Genomic DNA, 15,403 nt, shown 5'->3' with positions numbered 1-15,403 from the left:
GTCAGGAGGTTTGTATTTGAGGTTCTGTAGATGCAGGATTTGAACACTCTGTGTCAGGAGGTTTGTATTTGAGGTTCTGTAGATGCAGGATTTGAACACTCTGTGTCAGGAGGTTTGTATTTGAGGTTCTAATTTCAACATTGACGTTGTAGAAATGTGTCATGACAAAAACTGTAAACAACATCCATCCATCCATCTTCTTCCGCTTATCCGGGGCCGGGTCGCGGGGGCAGCAGTCTAAGCAGGGATGCCCAGACTTCCCTCTCTCCAGACACTTCCTCTAGCTCTTCTGGGGGGACACCGAGGCGTTCCCAGGCCAGCCGGGAGACATAGTCCCTCCAGCGTGTCCTAGGTCTTCCCCGGGGTCTCCTCCCGGTGGGACGGGACCGGAACACCTTCCCAGGAAGGCGTTCCGGAGGCATCCGAAACAGATGCCCAAGCCACCTCAGCTGACCCCTCTCAATGTGGAGGAGCAGCGGCTCTACTCTGAGCTCCTCCTGGGTGACCGAGCTTCTCACCCTATCTCTAAGGGATCGCCCAGCCACCCTGCGGAGAAAGCTCATTTCGGCCGCCTGTATCCGGGATCTTGTCCTTTCGGTCATGACCCAAAGCTCATGACCATAGGTGAGAGTAGGAACGTAGATTGACTGAGATGAAGACTGCATTACTGCAGAAGCTGCACCGATCCGTCTGTCAATCTCCCGTTCCATCCTTCCCTCACTCGTGAACAGGACCCCTAGATACTTAAACTCCTCCACTTGAGGCAGGCACTCTCCACCAACCTGAAGTGGGCAAGCCACCCTTTTCCGACTGAGGACCATGGCCTCGGATTTGGAGGTACTGATTTCCATCCCCACCGCTTCACACTCGGCTGCAAACCGTCCCAGTGCATGCTGAAGGTCCTGGTTAGAAGGGGCCAACACGACAACATCATCTTCAAAGAGCAGAGACGAAATTGTGTGGTCCCCAAACCTGACACCCTCCGGCCCCTGGCTGCGCCTAGAAATTCTGTCCATAAAAATTACGAACAGAACCGGTGACAAAGGGCAGCCCTGCCGGAGTCCAACATGCACTGGGAACAAGTCTGACTTACTGCCGGCAATGCGGACCAAGCTCCTGCTTCGGTTGAACAGGGACCTGACAGCCCTTAGTAAAGGACCCAGGACCCCATATTCCCCAAGCACCCTCCACAAGATGCCGCGAGGGACACAGTCGAATGCCTTCTCCAAATCCACAAAACACATGTGGATTGGTTGGGCAAACTCCCATGAACCCTCCAACACCCCGTAGAGGGTATAGAGCTGGTCCAGTGTTCCACGGCCCGGACGAAAACCACACTGTTCCTCCTGAATCCGAGGTTCTACTAAACAACACAAAACTTATAATTTTAATAGAAATTATAATAGAAATTATACGTTACTGGAGTCTAATGTACCTGCCAGTTGGCTCAAATTACAATTCAACATCTGTAACTGTTGCCAGACTTTGATAAGAGAATAGCAGAAGAGCCATGTGAGAGTCAGTGGATTGGAAAGGTACCTATTTCTGGATCTCTATGATACAATGGCATGTAATTATAATCTGTTGTCTGCTATGCTATACTACTCGAACTGCGTTCTAAATGACAGCCTATTTCCTGAAGAGATCCAAAAGCAAAGACACCACATAGGGAATAGATTGTCCTTTGGGATGTCATCCCATTCATGAGTTGTTAAGCTGGAGTTCTTGAAAAGAATTTAACCCAATGAATTGAGTGGAATGGAGATGTTATCACCCTAAGTGGATCGCTCTAAAATGCACCATCTATACAGGCAGCGTTTGATGAAAGGAAATTGGAGCGACTGGTGGTTGAAGGCAATGGGACGATTGTTTTATCTCCAGGTATGATCGGCCCATTTCTTTATTAAGAACCCAGTCAGGTTGATGCAGTGTTATTTGAAGACTCTTTCGCTAGTGAAGCCATTCTGGAGTTATCTTAAGATAGCTCCACTTTGAGTTAGTCTTTAGCTAGTTTCAGATTGTTTCCACAGTTTGTCTCCACTGTCCACCTGCTAACCTGTGTGTGTCTGTGTGTGTGTTTATGTGGTGTGTGTGTGTCTGTGTGTGTGTGTGTGTGTGTGTATGTGGTGTGTCTGTGTGTGTGGTGTGTGTGTGGTGTGTGTGTGTGGTGTGTGTGTGTGTGTTGTAGTCAGCTGGAGGCCGATTCCAGCCGTCAGCAGAGTGAGTTGGAAGAACTACAGCGGAGATTGTCTGTTCTCCAGGCTGAGAAGAAGAGTCTGGTGTTGGACAAAACCAACCTCACCGCCGACATTAAGGCTCTGGAAGCCGATCTGGAGGCGTCTCGTCATGCTAACAGGTATATAGACCTATCAGATCACATCTAACAGGTATATAGACCTATCAGATCACATCTAACAGGTATATAGACCTATCAGATCACATCTAACAGGTATATAGACCTATCAGATCACATCTAACAGGTATATAGACCTATCAGATCACATCTAACAGGTATAGAAACAAATTAGAACTTTCTATCAAAAACTGATGCAGAAAAATGTATCCATGCTTTCATTACTTCTAGACTAGATTACTGCAATGCTCTTCTCTCTGGTTATCCAGACAAATTAATAAATCAACTTCAATTAGTGCTGCACACGGCTGCACACAGCCTTTTCTCATAGAGCTCCACTACTGTGGAATGATTTGCCAATTAAGGTTAGAAATGCAAACTCAGTGCAAACTTTCAAGTGTCTACTAAAGACTCATCTCTACAGCACGGTTTGTAATTAGGTGTAGCCTGGCCCAGGGGCGTGAAGGTGACCAGTAGGCTTGATACTGTCCACACTTGCTATCTTGCCAGATGGGCTCTTGTCGCCACTGGGATGCCCTCCCTCCAATGCCTTTCGGGGGAAGAGTCACTGGCTTGTTGTTGACTCTCTGTTGCGCACTTGTGCAATTGGGCTGTACGCTGCTAGCAATACTCAGCCCTCATTCAGGGTGGTTGCAGTTGGTGGGTGTCCCTTTGGTTGATGCCTGGCAATGTGGGTGGATTGATTTCCTGCCTGTTGGGCCCTGTCCGGGGCCTCCCCGGGTAGGGCCACAGTGTCACCGGACCCCCCCGTCTCAGTTCCAAGGTGTTACGCTGCTATATTATTGTGCTGGGGGATATGAGGAATGCACTTTTCTCAGTCTCCTCCAGTTTTACATTTTAGGAGGAGATGAGGTCCTGGTCCACACCTGCGGAGTACCTGGTTTGGGGGGCCCGTTGCTGTCCCTGTCCTTGTCCACCTGGTCATACTTCTGACCTAGTCTAGAATCAAATAGACTCTGGATTTAGCCCAGAGAAATTTATAAATTATTCCAATTGGACTCAGCCAGAAGAGGACTGGTCACCCCTCTGAGCCTGGGTCCTCTCTAGGTTTCTTCCTAAAATTTGGCCTTAGGGAGTTTTTCCTAGCCACTGAAATCGAACACTACTGTTGTTTGCTCCTTGGGGTTTAAGGCAGGGTGTCTCTGTAAAGCACTTTGTGACAACTGCTGTTATAGACCTATCAGATCACATCTAACAGGTATATAGACCTATCAGATCACATCTAACAGGTATATAGACCTATCAGATCACATCTAACAGTTATATAGACCTATCCTAATACCTCTAACAGGAATATAGACTTATCCTAATACCTCTAACAGGAATATAGACCTATCCTAATCCCTCTAACAGGAATATAGACTTGTCCTCATACCTCTGCCAGGGTGGTTCTGCAATTGAAACTCATAGGCAGGTAGCACACTAAATAGGGAGTAGAGTGGTCATCAGTAGTGTACTATTTAGAGAATAGGGTGCCATTTGGGAAAATACCAAATCCCTGTATATGTATATTGACCCGAAAGCCCTGAAACACAACTTATGAAGGTGTTTCTAGGAATCTCTTTCTAGGAAGTTTCAAGGCGGTAGATTGAGGAAAGGTTATTCCTGTGCTCAATTACATGCCTTTTACTCTCTCTCTCCATCTCTCCCTCTCTCTCGTTCTCTCTCTTTCTCTCTGTCTCTCTGTCGTTCTCCTTCCCTCTCTCTCTTTCTGTCCCTCTTTCCCAAGAAAAGCCCAGAGGCGAATCGGCCTGTTGAAGCAGCAGATGCAGACCTCTCAGGAGAAGGAGATGACAGCCCATCATTACCTGGCTTCCATTGTAGCTCTGGCTGAGAAGACCACGCAGGAGAGAGATCAGCTGGTGTACATGGTAACACACACACACAGAGACACACATACACATACACCCACAGTGCCCTACTCTTAAAACCTTAAAAACAGCTCTACAGTAAGGGTTCCACTGAAGTCTCTTCATGCTCCTGTTATTTACACACTATTATTCTAACATTCACATTGTGTCTCGATCCTGTCCAGCTCTGCTGATAGAGCTTGGCGCTTCACCCACGTCATTGTTGTGGTTTTGCTTCCCACTGGGGTCCTGTGCGAAATGACATGCATCCAGTGCGGTTAGTCCCTCTGGATTAGAGCATCTTCAAATAACTTGAACTGTTAATTGTAACATCCCTATTTATTCCTTTCGCCTGGACTCAGTCGCAGCAGTGTTTTTGTCTCCATGTTGGCTGCTAAATAGTTAGATAGGGAATCATAAGTTTAACACTCCCAGGAGAGCTAGAACCTGTTTATAAATATTTGTAAAGCACTAGAACATGTTTTATGAAGGGTTTTAACAGACTAGAACCTTTTTCAAAAGGATTGTTCCTAAAGGACTGTATAATTAATATGGTTCTAGATTAGTAGGTATGGACTATATGTGCCACACTGCATTTATCTTGTTACTGGTCCGCTCTTAATAAACCTTCACATCCTCTCTTCCTCTGTCTTCCTCTGTCTTCCTCTGTCACTCCCTTCCTATCTTTGTCTTTCCTCACTCTTTCCTTGCCTCTCTTCCTTTATCCCTCTCTCCTTCCCTTTCTCTGTTTCCTCATTCCTATCCTCACTTTCTCTTCCTTGCTCTTTCACTGTGTCTGTCCCTCTCATTCCCTCTGTGTCTGTCCCTCTCATTCCCTCTGTGTCTGTCCCTCTCATTCCCTCTGTGTCTGTCCCTCTCATTCCCTCTGTGTCTGTCCCTCTCATTCCCTCTGTGTCTGTCCCTCTCATTCCCTCTGTGTCTGTCCCTCTCATTCCCTTTGTGTCTGTCCCTCTCATTCCCTTTGTGTCTGTCCCTCTCATTCCCTCTGTGTCTGTCCCTCTCATTCCCTCTGTGTCTGTCCCTCTCATTCCCTCTGTGTCTGTCCCTCTCATTCCCTCTGTGTCTGTCCCTCTCATTCCCTCTGTGTCTGTCCCTCTCATTCCCTCTGTGTCTGTCCCTCTCATTCCCTCTGTGTCTGTCCCTCTCATTCCCTTTGTGTCTGTCCCACTCATTCCCTTTGTGTCTGTCCCTCTCATTCCCTTTGTGTCTGTCCCTCTCATTCCCTCTGTGTCTGTCCCTCTCATTCCCTTTGTGTCTGTCCCTCTCATTCCCTTTGTGTCTGTCCCTCTCATTCCCTTTGTGTCTGTCCCTCTCATTTCCTTTGTGTCTGTCCCTCTCATTCCCTCTGTGTCTGTCCCTCTCATTCCCTCTGTGTCTGTCCCTCTCATTCCCTTTGTGTCTGTCCCGCTCATTCCCTTTGTGTCTGTCCCGCTCATTCCCTTTGTGTCTGTCCCTCTCATTCCCTCTGTGTCTGTCCCTCTCATTCCCTTTGTGTCTGTCCCTCTCATTCCCTCTGTGTCTGTCCCTCTCATTCCCTTTGTGTCTGTCCCTCTCATTCCCTTTGTGACTGTCCCGCTCATTCCCTTTGTGTCTGTCCCTCTCATTCCCTCTGTGTCTGTTCCTCTCATTCCCTCTGTGTCTGTCCCTCTCATTCCCTCTGTGTCTGTCCCTCTCATTCCCTTTGTGTCTGTCCCTCTCATTCCCTTTGTGTCTGTCCCGCTCATTCCCTTTGTGTCTGTCCCTCTCATTCCCTCTGTGTCTGTCCCTCTCATTCCCTTTGTGTCTGTCCCTCTCATTCCCTTTGTGTCTGTCCCTCTCATTCCCTTTGTGTCTGTATCTCTCATTCCCTTTGTGTCTGTCCCTCTCATTCCCTTTGTGTCTGTCCCTCTCATTCCCTTTGTGTCTGTCCCTCTCATTCCCTCTGTGTCTGTCCCTCTCATTCCCTCTGTGTCTGTCCCTCTCATTCCCTCTGTGTCTGTCCCTCTCATTTCCTTTGTGTCTGTCCCTCTCATTCCCTCTGTGTCTGTCCCTCTCATTTCCTTTGTGTCTGTCCCTCTCATTCCCTCTGTGTCTGTCCCTCTCATTCCCTCTGTGTCTGTCCCTCTCATTCCCTTTGTGTCTGTCCCGCTCATTCCCTTTGTGTCTGTCCCGCTCATTCCCTTTGTGTCTGTCCCTCTCATTCCCTCTGTGTCTGTCCCTCTCATTCCCTTTGTGTCTGTCCCTCTCATTCCCTCTGTGTCTGTCCCTCTCATTCCCTTTGTGTCTGTCCCTCTCATTCCCTTTGTGACTGTCCCGCTCATTCCCTTTGTGTCTGTCCCTCTCATTCCCTCTGTGTCTGTTCCTCTCATTCCCTCTGTGTCTGTCCCTCTCATTCCCTCTGTGTCTGTCCCTCTCATTCCCTTTGTGTCTGTCCCTCTCATTCCCTTTGTGTCTGTCCCGCTCATTCCCTTTGTGTCTGTCCCTCTCATTCCCTCTGTGTCTGTCCCTCTCATTCCCTTTGTGTCTGTCCCTCTCATTCCCTTTGTGTCTGTCCCTCTCATTCCCTTTGTGTCTGTATCTCTCATTCCCTTTGTGACTGTCCCTCTCATTCCCTTTGTGTCTGTATCTCTCCTTCATTCCTCCTTTATCTGTCCTGTTCTTTCTCCCTCTCTTTATCTCCACTTCACCCCCTCTCTCTTCTCATTCTTTCTCTCCCTTCCTCCATCTCCCTGTCCTCCTCCTCCTCCTCTCCTAGATCCATAACCCTCCCTGTCTCCTGTCTCCCCTTCCAGGCCTCTTCTCTGGAACACGACAAACAGGGCGTCATCACCAGGGTCTTGCAGGGCACACTGCGTCTCGGAAAGCTCCAGGAGAAGGTCAAGGTAATCACACCAATATACAGCAATACAAATAATCAATTACAACAACAGTTCAACTAAAGAAATGTAACTGTACAACTAATCAAATACAACAACAGTTTAACTAAAGAAATATAACTGTACAACTAATCAAATACAACAACAGTTTAACTAAAGAAATACAACAATGCAACTACCGAAATACAGCAATTTAACTAAAGAAATACAACAGTTTATCTAAATACAACAATACCACTAAAGAAACAACAACACACCTAAAGAAATACAACAGTTCAAGGAAAGAAATATAACAGTTTATCTAAAGAAATACAACAATACCACTACAGAAATACAACAATACAACTAAAGAAATACAATTGTTAAATTAAAGAAATACAACTGCTCTTCGAATGTGTTGTCGGTGTGTATCGTGTGTGTTTGAGTGTTTGCAAGGGGCCTTGAGACTTACACATTCAGTTTCGTATGGAGCCTCTCAGGGGACCCTAGCTAGGCCTAGTGTTGTGGCGCTAACTGTGGGTGACTATTGTGGCACCATCTCTTTGGGAGCTAGGCCTAGTGTTGTGGCGCTAACTGTGGGTAACTGTTGTGGCACCATCTCTTTGGGAGCTAGGCCTAGTGTTGTGGCGCTAACTGTGGGTGACTATTGTGGCACCATCTCTTTGGGAGCTAGGCCTAGTGTTGTGGCGCTAACTGTGGGTGACTATTGTGGCACCATCTCTTTGGGAGCTAGGCCTAGTGTTGTGGCGCTAACTGTGGGTGACTATTGTGGCACCATCTCTTTGGGAGCTAGGCCTAGTGTTGTGGCGCTAACTGTGGGTAACTGTAGTGGCACCATCTCTTTGGGAGCTAGGCCTAGTGTTGTGGCGCTAACTGTGGGTGACTATTGTGGCACCATCTCTTTGGGAGCTAGGCCTAGTGTTGTGGCGCTAACTGTGGGTGACTATTGTGGCACCATCTCTTTGGGAGCTAGGCCTAGTGTTGTGGTGCTAACTGTGGGTAACTGTTGTGGCACCATCTCTTTGGGAGCTAGGCCTAGTGTTGTGGCGCTAACTGTGGGTGACTATTGTGGCACCATCTCTTTGGGAGCTAGGCCTAGTGTTGTGGCGCTGACTGTGGGTGACTATTGTGGCACCATCTCTTTGGGAGCTAGGCCTAGTGTTGTGGCGCTAACTGTGGGTAACTGTAGTGGCACCATCTCTTTGGGAGCTAGGCCTAGAGTTGTGGCGCTAACTGTGGGTGACTATTGTGGCACCATCTCTTTGGGAGCTAGGCCTAGTGTTGTGGCGCTAACTGTGGGTAACTGTTGTGGCACCATCTCTTTGGGAGCTAGGCCTAGTGTTGTGGCGCTAACTGTGGGTAACTGTTGTGGCACCATCTCTTTGGGAGCTAGGCCTAGTGTTGTGGCGCTAACTGTGGGTAACTGTTGTAGCACCATCTCTTTGGGAGCTAGGCCTAGTGTTGTGGTGCTAACTGTGGGTAACTGTTGTGGCACCATCTCTTTGGGAGCTAGGCCTAGTGTTGTGGCGCTAACTGTGGGTAACTGTTGTGGCACCATCTCTTTGGGAGCTAGGCCTAGTGTTGTGGTGCTAACTGTGGGTAACTGTTGTGGCACCATCTCTTTGGGAGCTAGGCCTAGTGTTGTGGCGCTAACTGTGGGTAACTGTTGTGGCACCATCTCTTTGGGAGCTAGGCCTAGTGTTGTGGCGCTAACTGTGGGTAACTGTTGTGGCACCATCTCTTTGGGAGCTAGGCCTAGTGTTGTGGCGCTAACTGTGGGTAACTCTGGAAAGCGACTACCCCAGGAGACCGGTTTCAAGTGGATAACAGCCACTAAAATCTGAATTGGCTTTATCGTAAAAAATCACAAAATGAATAAAGGCTGATTAAAGTGTGATAGCAGGGTGTGGGATTAATGTTGGTTTGGCCACAACTACATCATGTCTACATCATGGGGAAGGAACGTGTGCAGATGATTAATTAGTACAATTAGCAGCTATCCGTTAGTAGATTGCTGGGTAAGCGTGTTAAGCTTGCGTGGGTGTCTGTCATGACATCTATAGCTCTCTTTTGTTTAGCCATCCAACGTTTCTCCCCTCTGACACACAAACACACACACACACACACACACACATCATGAATCTATTCTGGAAGTATCCATAGTCCTCTGGTGTTTCCTTAGGAGGCTGTGTGTCCACCCAGCTCCCGTGTGATTCATCAAGCTGTTCAGTCACAAAGTCATGGATAACAATTCTGTAGCCTGAGAGACATATAATCTGCCAAGCGCTGTCTGTCTGTCTTTCAGCACCCCGTTACATCAGGAGCTCTGTCAGTAGATACAGAAAGAGAGGTGGAATAACCCTGAGCATATTTTCTGTTGTGCGTTATCAGTTTGTGTTCAGTACAGCTATTAGAGCTGTGACAAATAGACAGTTTTCCTTAACATGTACATCAACATTTCTTTATTGTAATTCAACTTTTTGTTCAATCACAACGTCGACACTAAATAAAATGTTACGCTTGAGCTTCCATTTTGCAATTATTAGGAGATATTTGGAATTAGGAAGATGGAATTAGTTGAAATGGGAACACAATCAAATTTGGAGTAAATGAAGGGGCCTGAATATCTTCTGAATTCTCTCATTTTACTCAGATATTATTTTACATTGAGATTTTGTTCTGAATAAATTGAAATATGATGCTTGCATATACATACATACATACGTACATACATACATACATACATACATATATACATACATACATACACACATACAGGTGCTGGTCATAAAATTAGAATATCATCAAAAAGTGTATTTATTGCAGTAATTCCATTCAAAAAGTGAAACGTGTATATTATATTCATTCATTACACACAGACTGATATATTTCAAATGTTTATTTCTTTTATTGTGATGAATATAACTGACAACGAATGAAAATCCCAAATTCAGTATCTCAGAAAATTGGAATATTACTTAAGACCAATAAAAAAATGGCCAATAAAAAGATTTTTAGAAATGTTGGCCAACTGAAAAGTATGAACATGAAAAGTATGAGCATGTATAGCAGTCAATACATAGTTGGGGCTCCTTTTGCCTGAATTACTGCAGCAATGCGGCGTGGCATGGAGTCGATCAGTCTGTGGCACTGCTCAGGTGTTATGAGAGCCCAGGTTGCTCTGATAGTGGCCTTCAGCTCTTCTGCATTGTTGGGTCTTGCGTATCGCTTCTTCTTCTTCACAATACCCCATAGATTTTCTATAGGGTTAAGGTCAGGCAAGTTTGCTGGCCAATTAAGAACAGAGATACCATTGTCCTTAAACCAGGTACTGGTAACTTTGGCACTGTGTGCAGGTGCCAAGTCCTGTTGGAAAATGAAATCTGCATCTCCATAAAGTTGGTCAGCAGCAGGAAACATGAAGTGCTCTAAAACTTCCTGGTAGACGGCTGTGTTGACCTCGGACCTCAGAAAACACAGTGGACCAACACCAGCAGATGACATGGCACCCCATCACTGACTGTGGAAACTTTACACTGGACTTCAAGCAAAGTGGATTCTGTGCCTCTCCTCTCTTCCTCCAGACTCTGGGACCTTGATTTCCAAAGGAAATGCAAAATGTACTTTCATCAGAGAACATAACTCAGCAGCAGTCCAGTCCTTTTTGTCTTTAGTCCAGGCGAGACGCTTCTGATGCTGTGTCTTGTTCAAGAGTGGCTTGACACAAAGAATGCGACAGCTGAAACCCATGTCTTGTATACGTCTGTGCGTGGTGGTTCTTGAAGCACTGACTCCAGCTGCAGTCCACTCTTTGTGAAACTCCCCCACATTTTTGAATGGGTTTTGTTTCACAATCCACTCCAGGGTGCGGTTATCCCTATTGCTTGTACACTTTTTTCTACCACATCTTTTCCTTCCCTTCGCCTCTATATTAATATGCTTGGACACAGAGCTCTGTGAACAACCAGCCTCTTTAGCAATGACCTTTTGTGTCTTGCCCTCCTTGTGCAAGGTGTCAATGGTCGTCTTTTGTACAGCTGTCAAGTCAGCAGTCTTCCCCATGATTGTGTTGTCTACAGAACATGAATTTCTACGATGCTAATAACGCTAATTACTGACTGAGACAGAGCTGAATAAAGGATTGTTTTAAAAAATAACTCAATGTGCCTGAAGGACCTACTCGGGGTAAAAGTACTGTCACCAAAATATGATTTTTGAATGAACTATCCCTTTAAAGCAGGGGTGGGCAATATCTTTCACTGGGGGGCCACATTGAAAATGCCAGAGAGCATCGCGGGCCAGATTACTTTTTTTAACCAACATACCTAAAAGACATGGCTTACTCTGTTAACTTGCATATTATATTCATGCATATTCTTTTTCCATGCAACACCATTTTCATAATCTAACTTAATTTACTTTAACAATGTTTTTTTGTACTCTGTTAACTGTTATTATGGCAGGCAAAGGCCTAAGAAATCCCTTTTCTTATTATTCAAAGGAAATGTTGCAACACATATTTGCCTTGAAACGTAACTTTCAACTTAACAGAGTAAGCTACATTACATAAGGTATATTGTTAACAACAGTTATTAGGGCAGACATAAGTCTATGAAATTACTTTTGAAGATTTTCACTCAAAGCAAATGTTGGTATAATTGCCGTCATCTAACTTCATACAGTATATATTTTTTGTACGACGTGCTTTTAACAACAGCGATTCCAGCAGCCCAGACCCAAGAAATCTACTTTAAGGGCGACTCACTCAATATGAACAGGGGAGCCTTGTATGAGCGTTGAAAAGTGAGGTGAAGTCAGGAATCATTTCTGCTGAAGCAGTGTGCGGTTCTGTTGAAGCAGTGTGCGGTTCTGCTGAAGCAGTGTGCGGTTCTGCTGAAGCAGTGTGCGGTTTTGTTGAAGCAGTGTGCGGTTCTGTTGAAGCAGTGTGCAGTACTGCTGCAAGATGTTCAAACAGTGAGGCTGCATCTGCGCTTGGGCTTGTTAAATTTTAGCATCGGGTGACAGTTTTTGTGTTTGGCTGCATGCTTGCTCTGAAGTGCCTCTGCAAATTGTACTATTTAAAAACTGCGACATTAGCTTTACATATTAAGCAAGTTGCTTCACCTGCAACATCTGCAAATAAATTACTTTTTTAAATACCCTGCTTTCTTTATCAACTTTTCTTAGACAGGCTCATTTCCAGAGATCGCCAGCCATCAATTGTGTATAGTATGAATAAATGATAACTTCCGTGCGTGGATCGTGGTGCTGGTCCCTACGTATCATAGCAATGCAAGTAGCTTGTTTCAACTTAAAAGTGTTTTAAACAGACAGTAGGATTCTGCTGTACTTATTACTGGGAGTACCGCAGGACTTTTAATTTGAAATAAAATAAATACAGACAGGAAATGGAGTAAGGTAGTCTGCAGACCTCATCAGGTATTTTTTATTTGATATTGTTTTTAAGGTTTTGGATGTATTGCGGGCCGGATAGAATGACTCAACGGGCCGATTCCGTCCCAGGGCCTTATCTTGCCCAGGTCTGCTTTAAAGCCTTCAGTGTATCTATTCTTCATCCTGAAGGTATGTGGCCCATCTTAGTTGAAAAGGTCGTGTACAATGCTCCTCTAATGTCCTGGGGAACGGAGGGGCTGCCGGCCCATTGGGTAGCGCTAAGGAATGGATAGAACAATAGGGAACATGTATTGTTGACATAAGTCAGCTGTGCTGTATCCAACCACACCCCTCTCCTCTATAAGTACTAATAGTTCTCTGAGCTACTGTAGAGATATTCACTGTACCTGTATTGGGAATATCACTCCTTGCAAGTTTAATGAAACGGTTATTTCTGTGTAATAATGATTTGTCTCTGCCTCTCCTACCATTATTAAAACGGTATGAAAGCTGTTAACAATCACAATACAACATAATGTGTCTACATCCAGGGATCACCACTAGTGTACGCAAGTACCAGGTCATTTGGGGTTTTATATACGTAGGGGTAGTACCTGTTAGAAATCAGCCATTTCGTATAGTGGTTGTAATAATTATCGCATACCCGTTTGTCAAGGGAGAGAGTAATTCAAATATTTATTGCAGCCTTAGAAAGTCTTGTTCATGAGGTTACGGACCTGGTCTTCCTTACACAACCTCAATCTCATCTCACTCAATCTCTTCTCACTGTAGTGTTGGTTACAAGCTGATATATACATTGAAGGGTGTGTCTACCGAGCACAGATCAGGTTTCCAAGACAGTAAGTCCCCATGCCAAATGGTCAGTGTAAACATTCCTGGGGTTATCACAGCGCAACCTACAGAGATAATCTAAACAGAGAGGTTTCTGTTTTTATATGGGTAGAGGTAGTACCAGGTCATTAAGGTTTTTATATGGGTAGAGGTAGTACCAGGTCATTAAGGTTTTTATGTGGGTAGAGGTAGTACCAGGTCATTAAGGTTTTTATATGGGTAGAGGTAGTACCAGGTCATTAAGGTTTTTATATGGGTAGAGGTACTACCAGGTCATTAAGGTTTTTATATGGGTAGAGGTAGTACCAGGTCATTAAGGTTTTTATATAGGTAGAGGTACTACCAGGTCATTAAGGTTTTTATATGGGTAGAGGTAGTACCAGGTCATTAAGGTTTTTATATGGGTAGAGGTAGTACCAGGTCATTAAGGTTTTTATATGGGTAGAGGTAGTACCAGGTCATTAAGGTTTTTATATGGGTAGAGGTAGTACCAGGTCATTAAGGTTTTTATATGGGTAGAGGTAGTACCAGGTCATTAAGGTTTTTATATGGGTAGAGGTAGTACCAGGTCATTAAGGTTTTTATATGGGTAAAGGTAGTACCAGGTCATTAAGGTTTTTATATGGGTAGATGTAGTACCAGGTCATTAAGGTTTTTATATAGGTAGAGGTAGTACCAGGTCATTAAGGTTTTTATATGGGTAGAGGTAGTACCAGGTCATTAAGGTTTTTATATGGGTAGAGGTAGTACCAGGTCATTAAGGTTTTTATATGGGTAGAGGTAGTACCAGGTCATTAAGGTTTTTATATGGGTAGAGGTAGTACCAGGTCATTAAGGTTTTTATATGGGTAGAGGTAGTACCAGGTCATTAAGGTTTTTATATGGGTAAAGGTAGTACCAGGTCATTAAGGTTTTTATATGGGTAGAGGTAGTACCAGGTCATTAAGGTTTTTATATGGGTAGAGGTAGTACCAGGTCATTAAGGTTTTTATATGGGTAAAGGTAGTACCAGGTCATTAAGGTTTTTATATGGGTAGATGTAGTACCAGGTCATTAAGGTTTTTATATAGGTAGAGGTAGTACCAGGTCATTAAGGTTTTTATATGGGTAGAGGTAGTACCAGGTCATTAAGGTTTTTATATGGGTAGAGGTAGTACCAGGTCATTAAGGTTTTTATATGGGTAGAGGTAGTACCAGGTCATTAAGGTTTTTATATAGGTAGAGGTACTACCAGGTCATTAAGGTTTTTATATGGGTAGAGGTAGTACCAGGTCATTAAGGTTTTTATATGGGTAAAGGTAGTACCAGGTCATTAAGGTTTTTATATGGGTAGATGTAGTACCAGGTCATTAAGGTTTTTATATAGGTAGAGGTAGTACCAGGTCATTAAGGTTTTTATATGGGTAGAGGTAGTACCAGGTCATTAAGGTTTTTATATGGGTAGAGGTAGTACCAGGTCATTAAGGTTTTTATATGGGTAGAGGTAGTACCAGGTCATTTAGGTTTTTATATGGGTAGAGGTAGTACCAGGTCATTAAGGTTTTTATATGGGTAGAGGTACTACCAGGTCATTAAGGTTTTTATATGGGTAGAGGTACTACCAGGTCATTAAGGTTTTTATATGGGTAGAGGTAGTACCAGGTCATGAAATCCATAAAATATGAATGGGAATATACATTTAGATTTTAGATTTTACTCAATAATTTCTAAGGGTGCCAATAATTCTGGTACAAAATTTATTTCTCATACATTTCTTTCAATAATTTTATTTCAATTATTTTGAATGAAAGACCAATAGGATGAACAGCAAAAAAAAATCTTCACATTCACATTTTCTTCAGTTTTACTCAGATTACCCAGTTTTGCTCAGGGCACTGAATGTTTTGTGGAATATTCTAGAGATGGAAGCTGTATATTCTGTCATGCTGTCTCTATTCTGTCACTCTTCTGTGGCTCTATCTTTTTTTTGCTCTCCATCTCTTTCCTTTCAATTCAAAGTGGCTTTGTTAGGCAGCATCTGATTAAGCCAAATTAATATCGTCTCTGTCATCCTTTTC

General features: G+C 44.3%; 1 protein-coding gene across 3 annotated transcripts in view; it reads left to right on the top strand.

Moving 5' to 3' along the window:
* Positions 1-15,403, top strand: part of cep89 (centrosomal protein 89) — an 83,037-nt gene that overhangs the window by 32,776 nt on the left and 34,858 nt on the right. The window contains exons 17-19 of one of the 3 annotated variants that reach the window (XM_034287065.1): positions 2,193-2,356; positions 4,109-4,245; positions 7,017-7,106. In XM_034287065.1, the coding sequence (XP_034142956.1) occupies positions 2,193-2,356; positions 4,109-4,245; positions 7,017-7,106 (391 nt within the window). Of the gene's footprint in view, positions 1-2,188; positions 2,357-4,103; positions 4,246-6,979; positions 7,107-15,403 lie in introns of all 3 variants that reach the window. The other 2 variants (XM_029114122.2, XM_034287066.1) reach the window with 2 other exon arrangements.

Source organism: Esox lucius, chromosome 17, assembly GCF_011004845.1.
Source record: "Esox lucius isolate fEsoLuc1 chromosome 17, fEsoLuc1.pri, whole genome shotgun sequence".
Lineage (NCBI taxonomy): Eukaryota > Metazoa > Chordata > Actinopteri > Esociformes > Esocidae > Esox > Esox lucius.
This window is presented reverse-complemented; position numbering and strand designations above follow the sequence as displayed.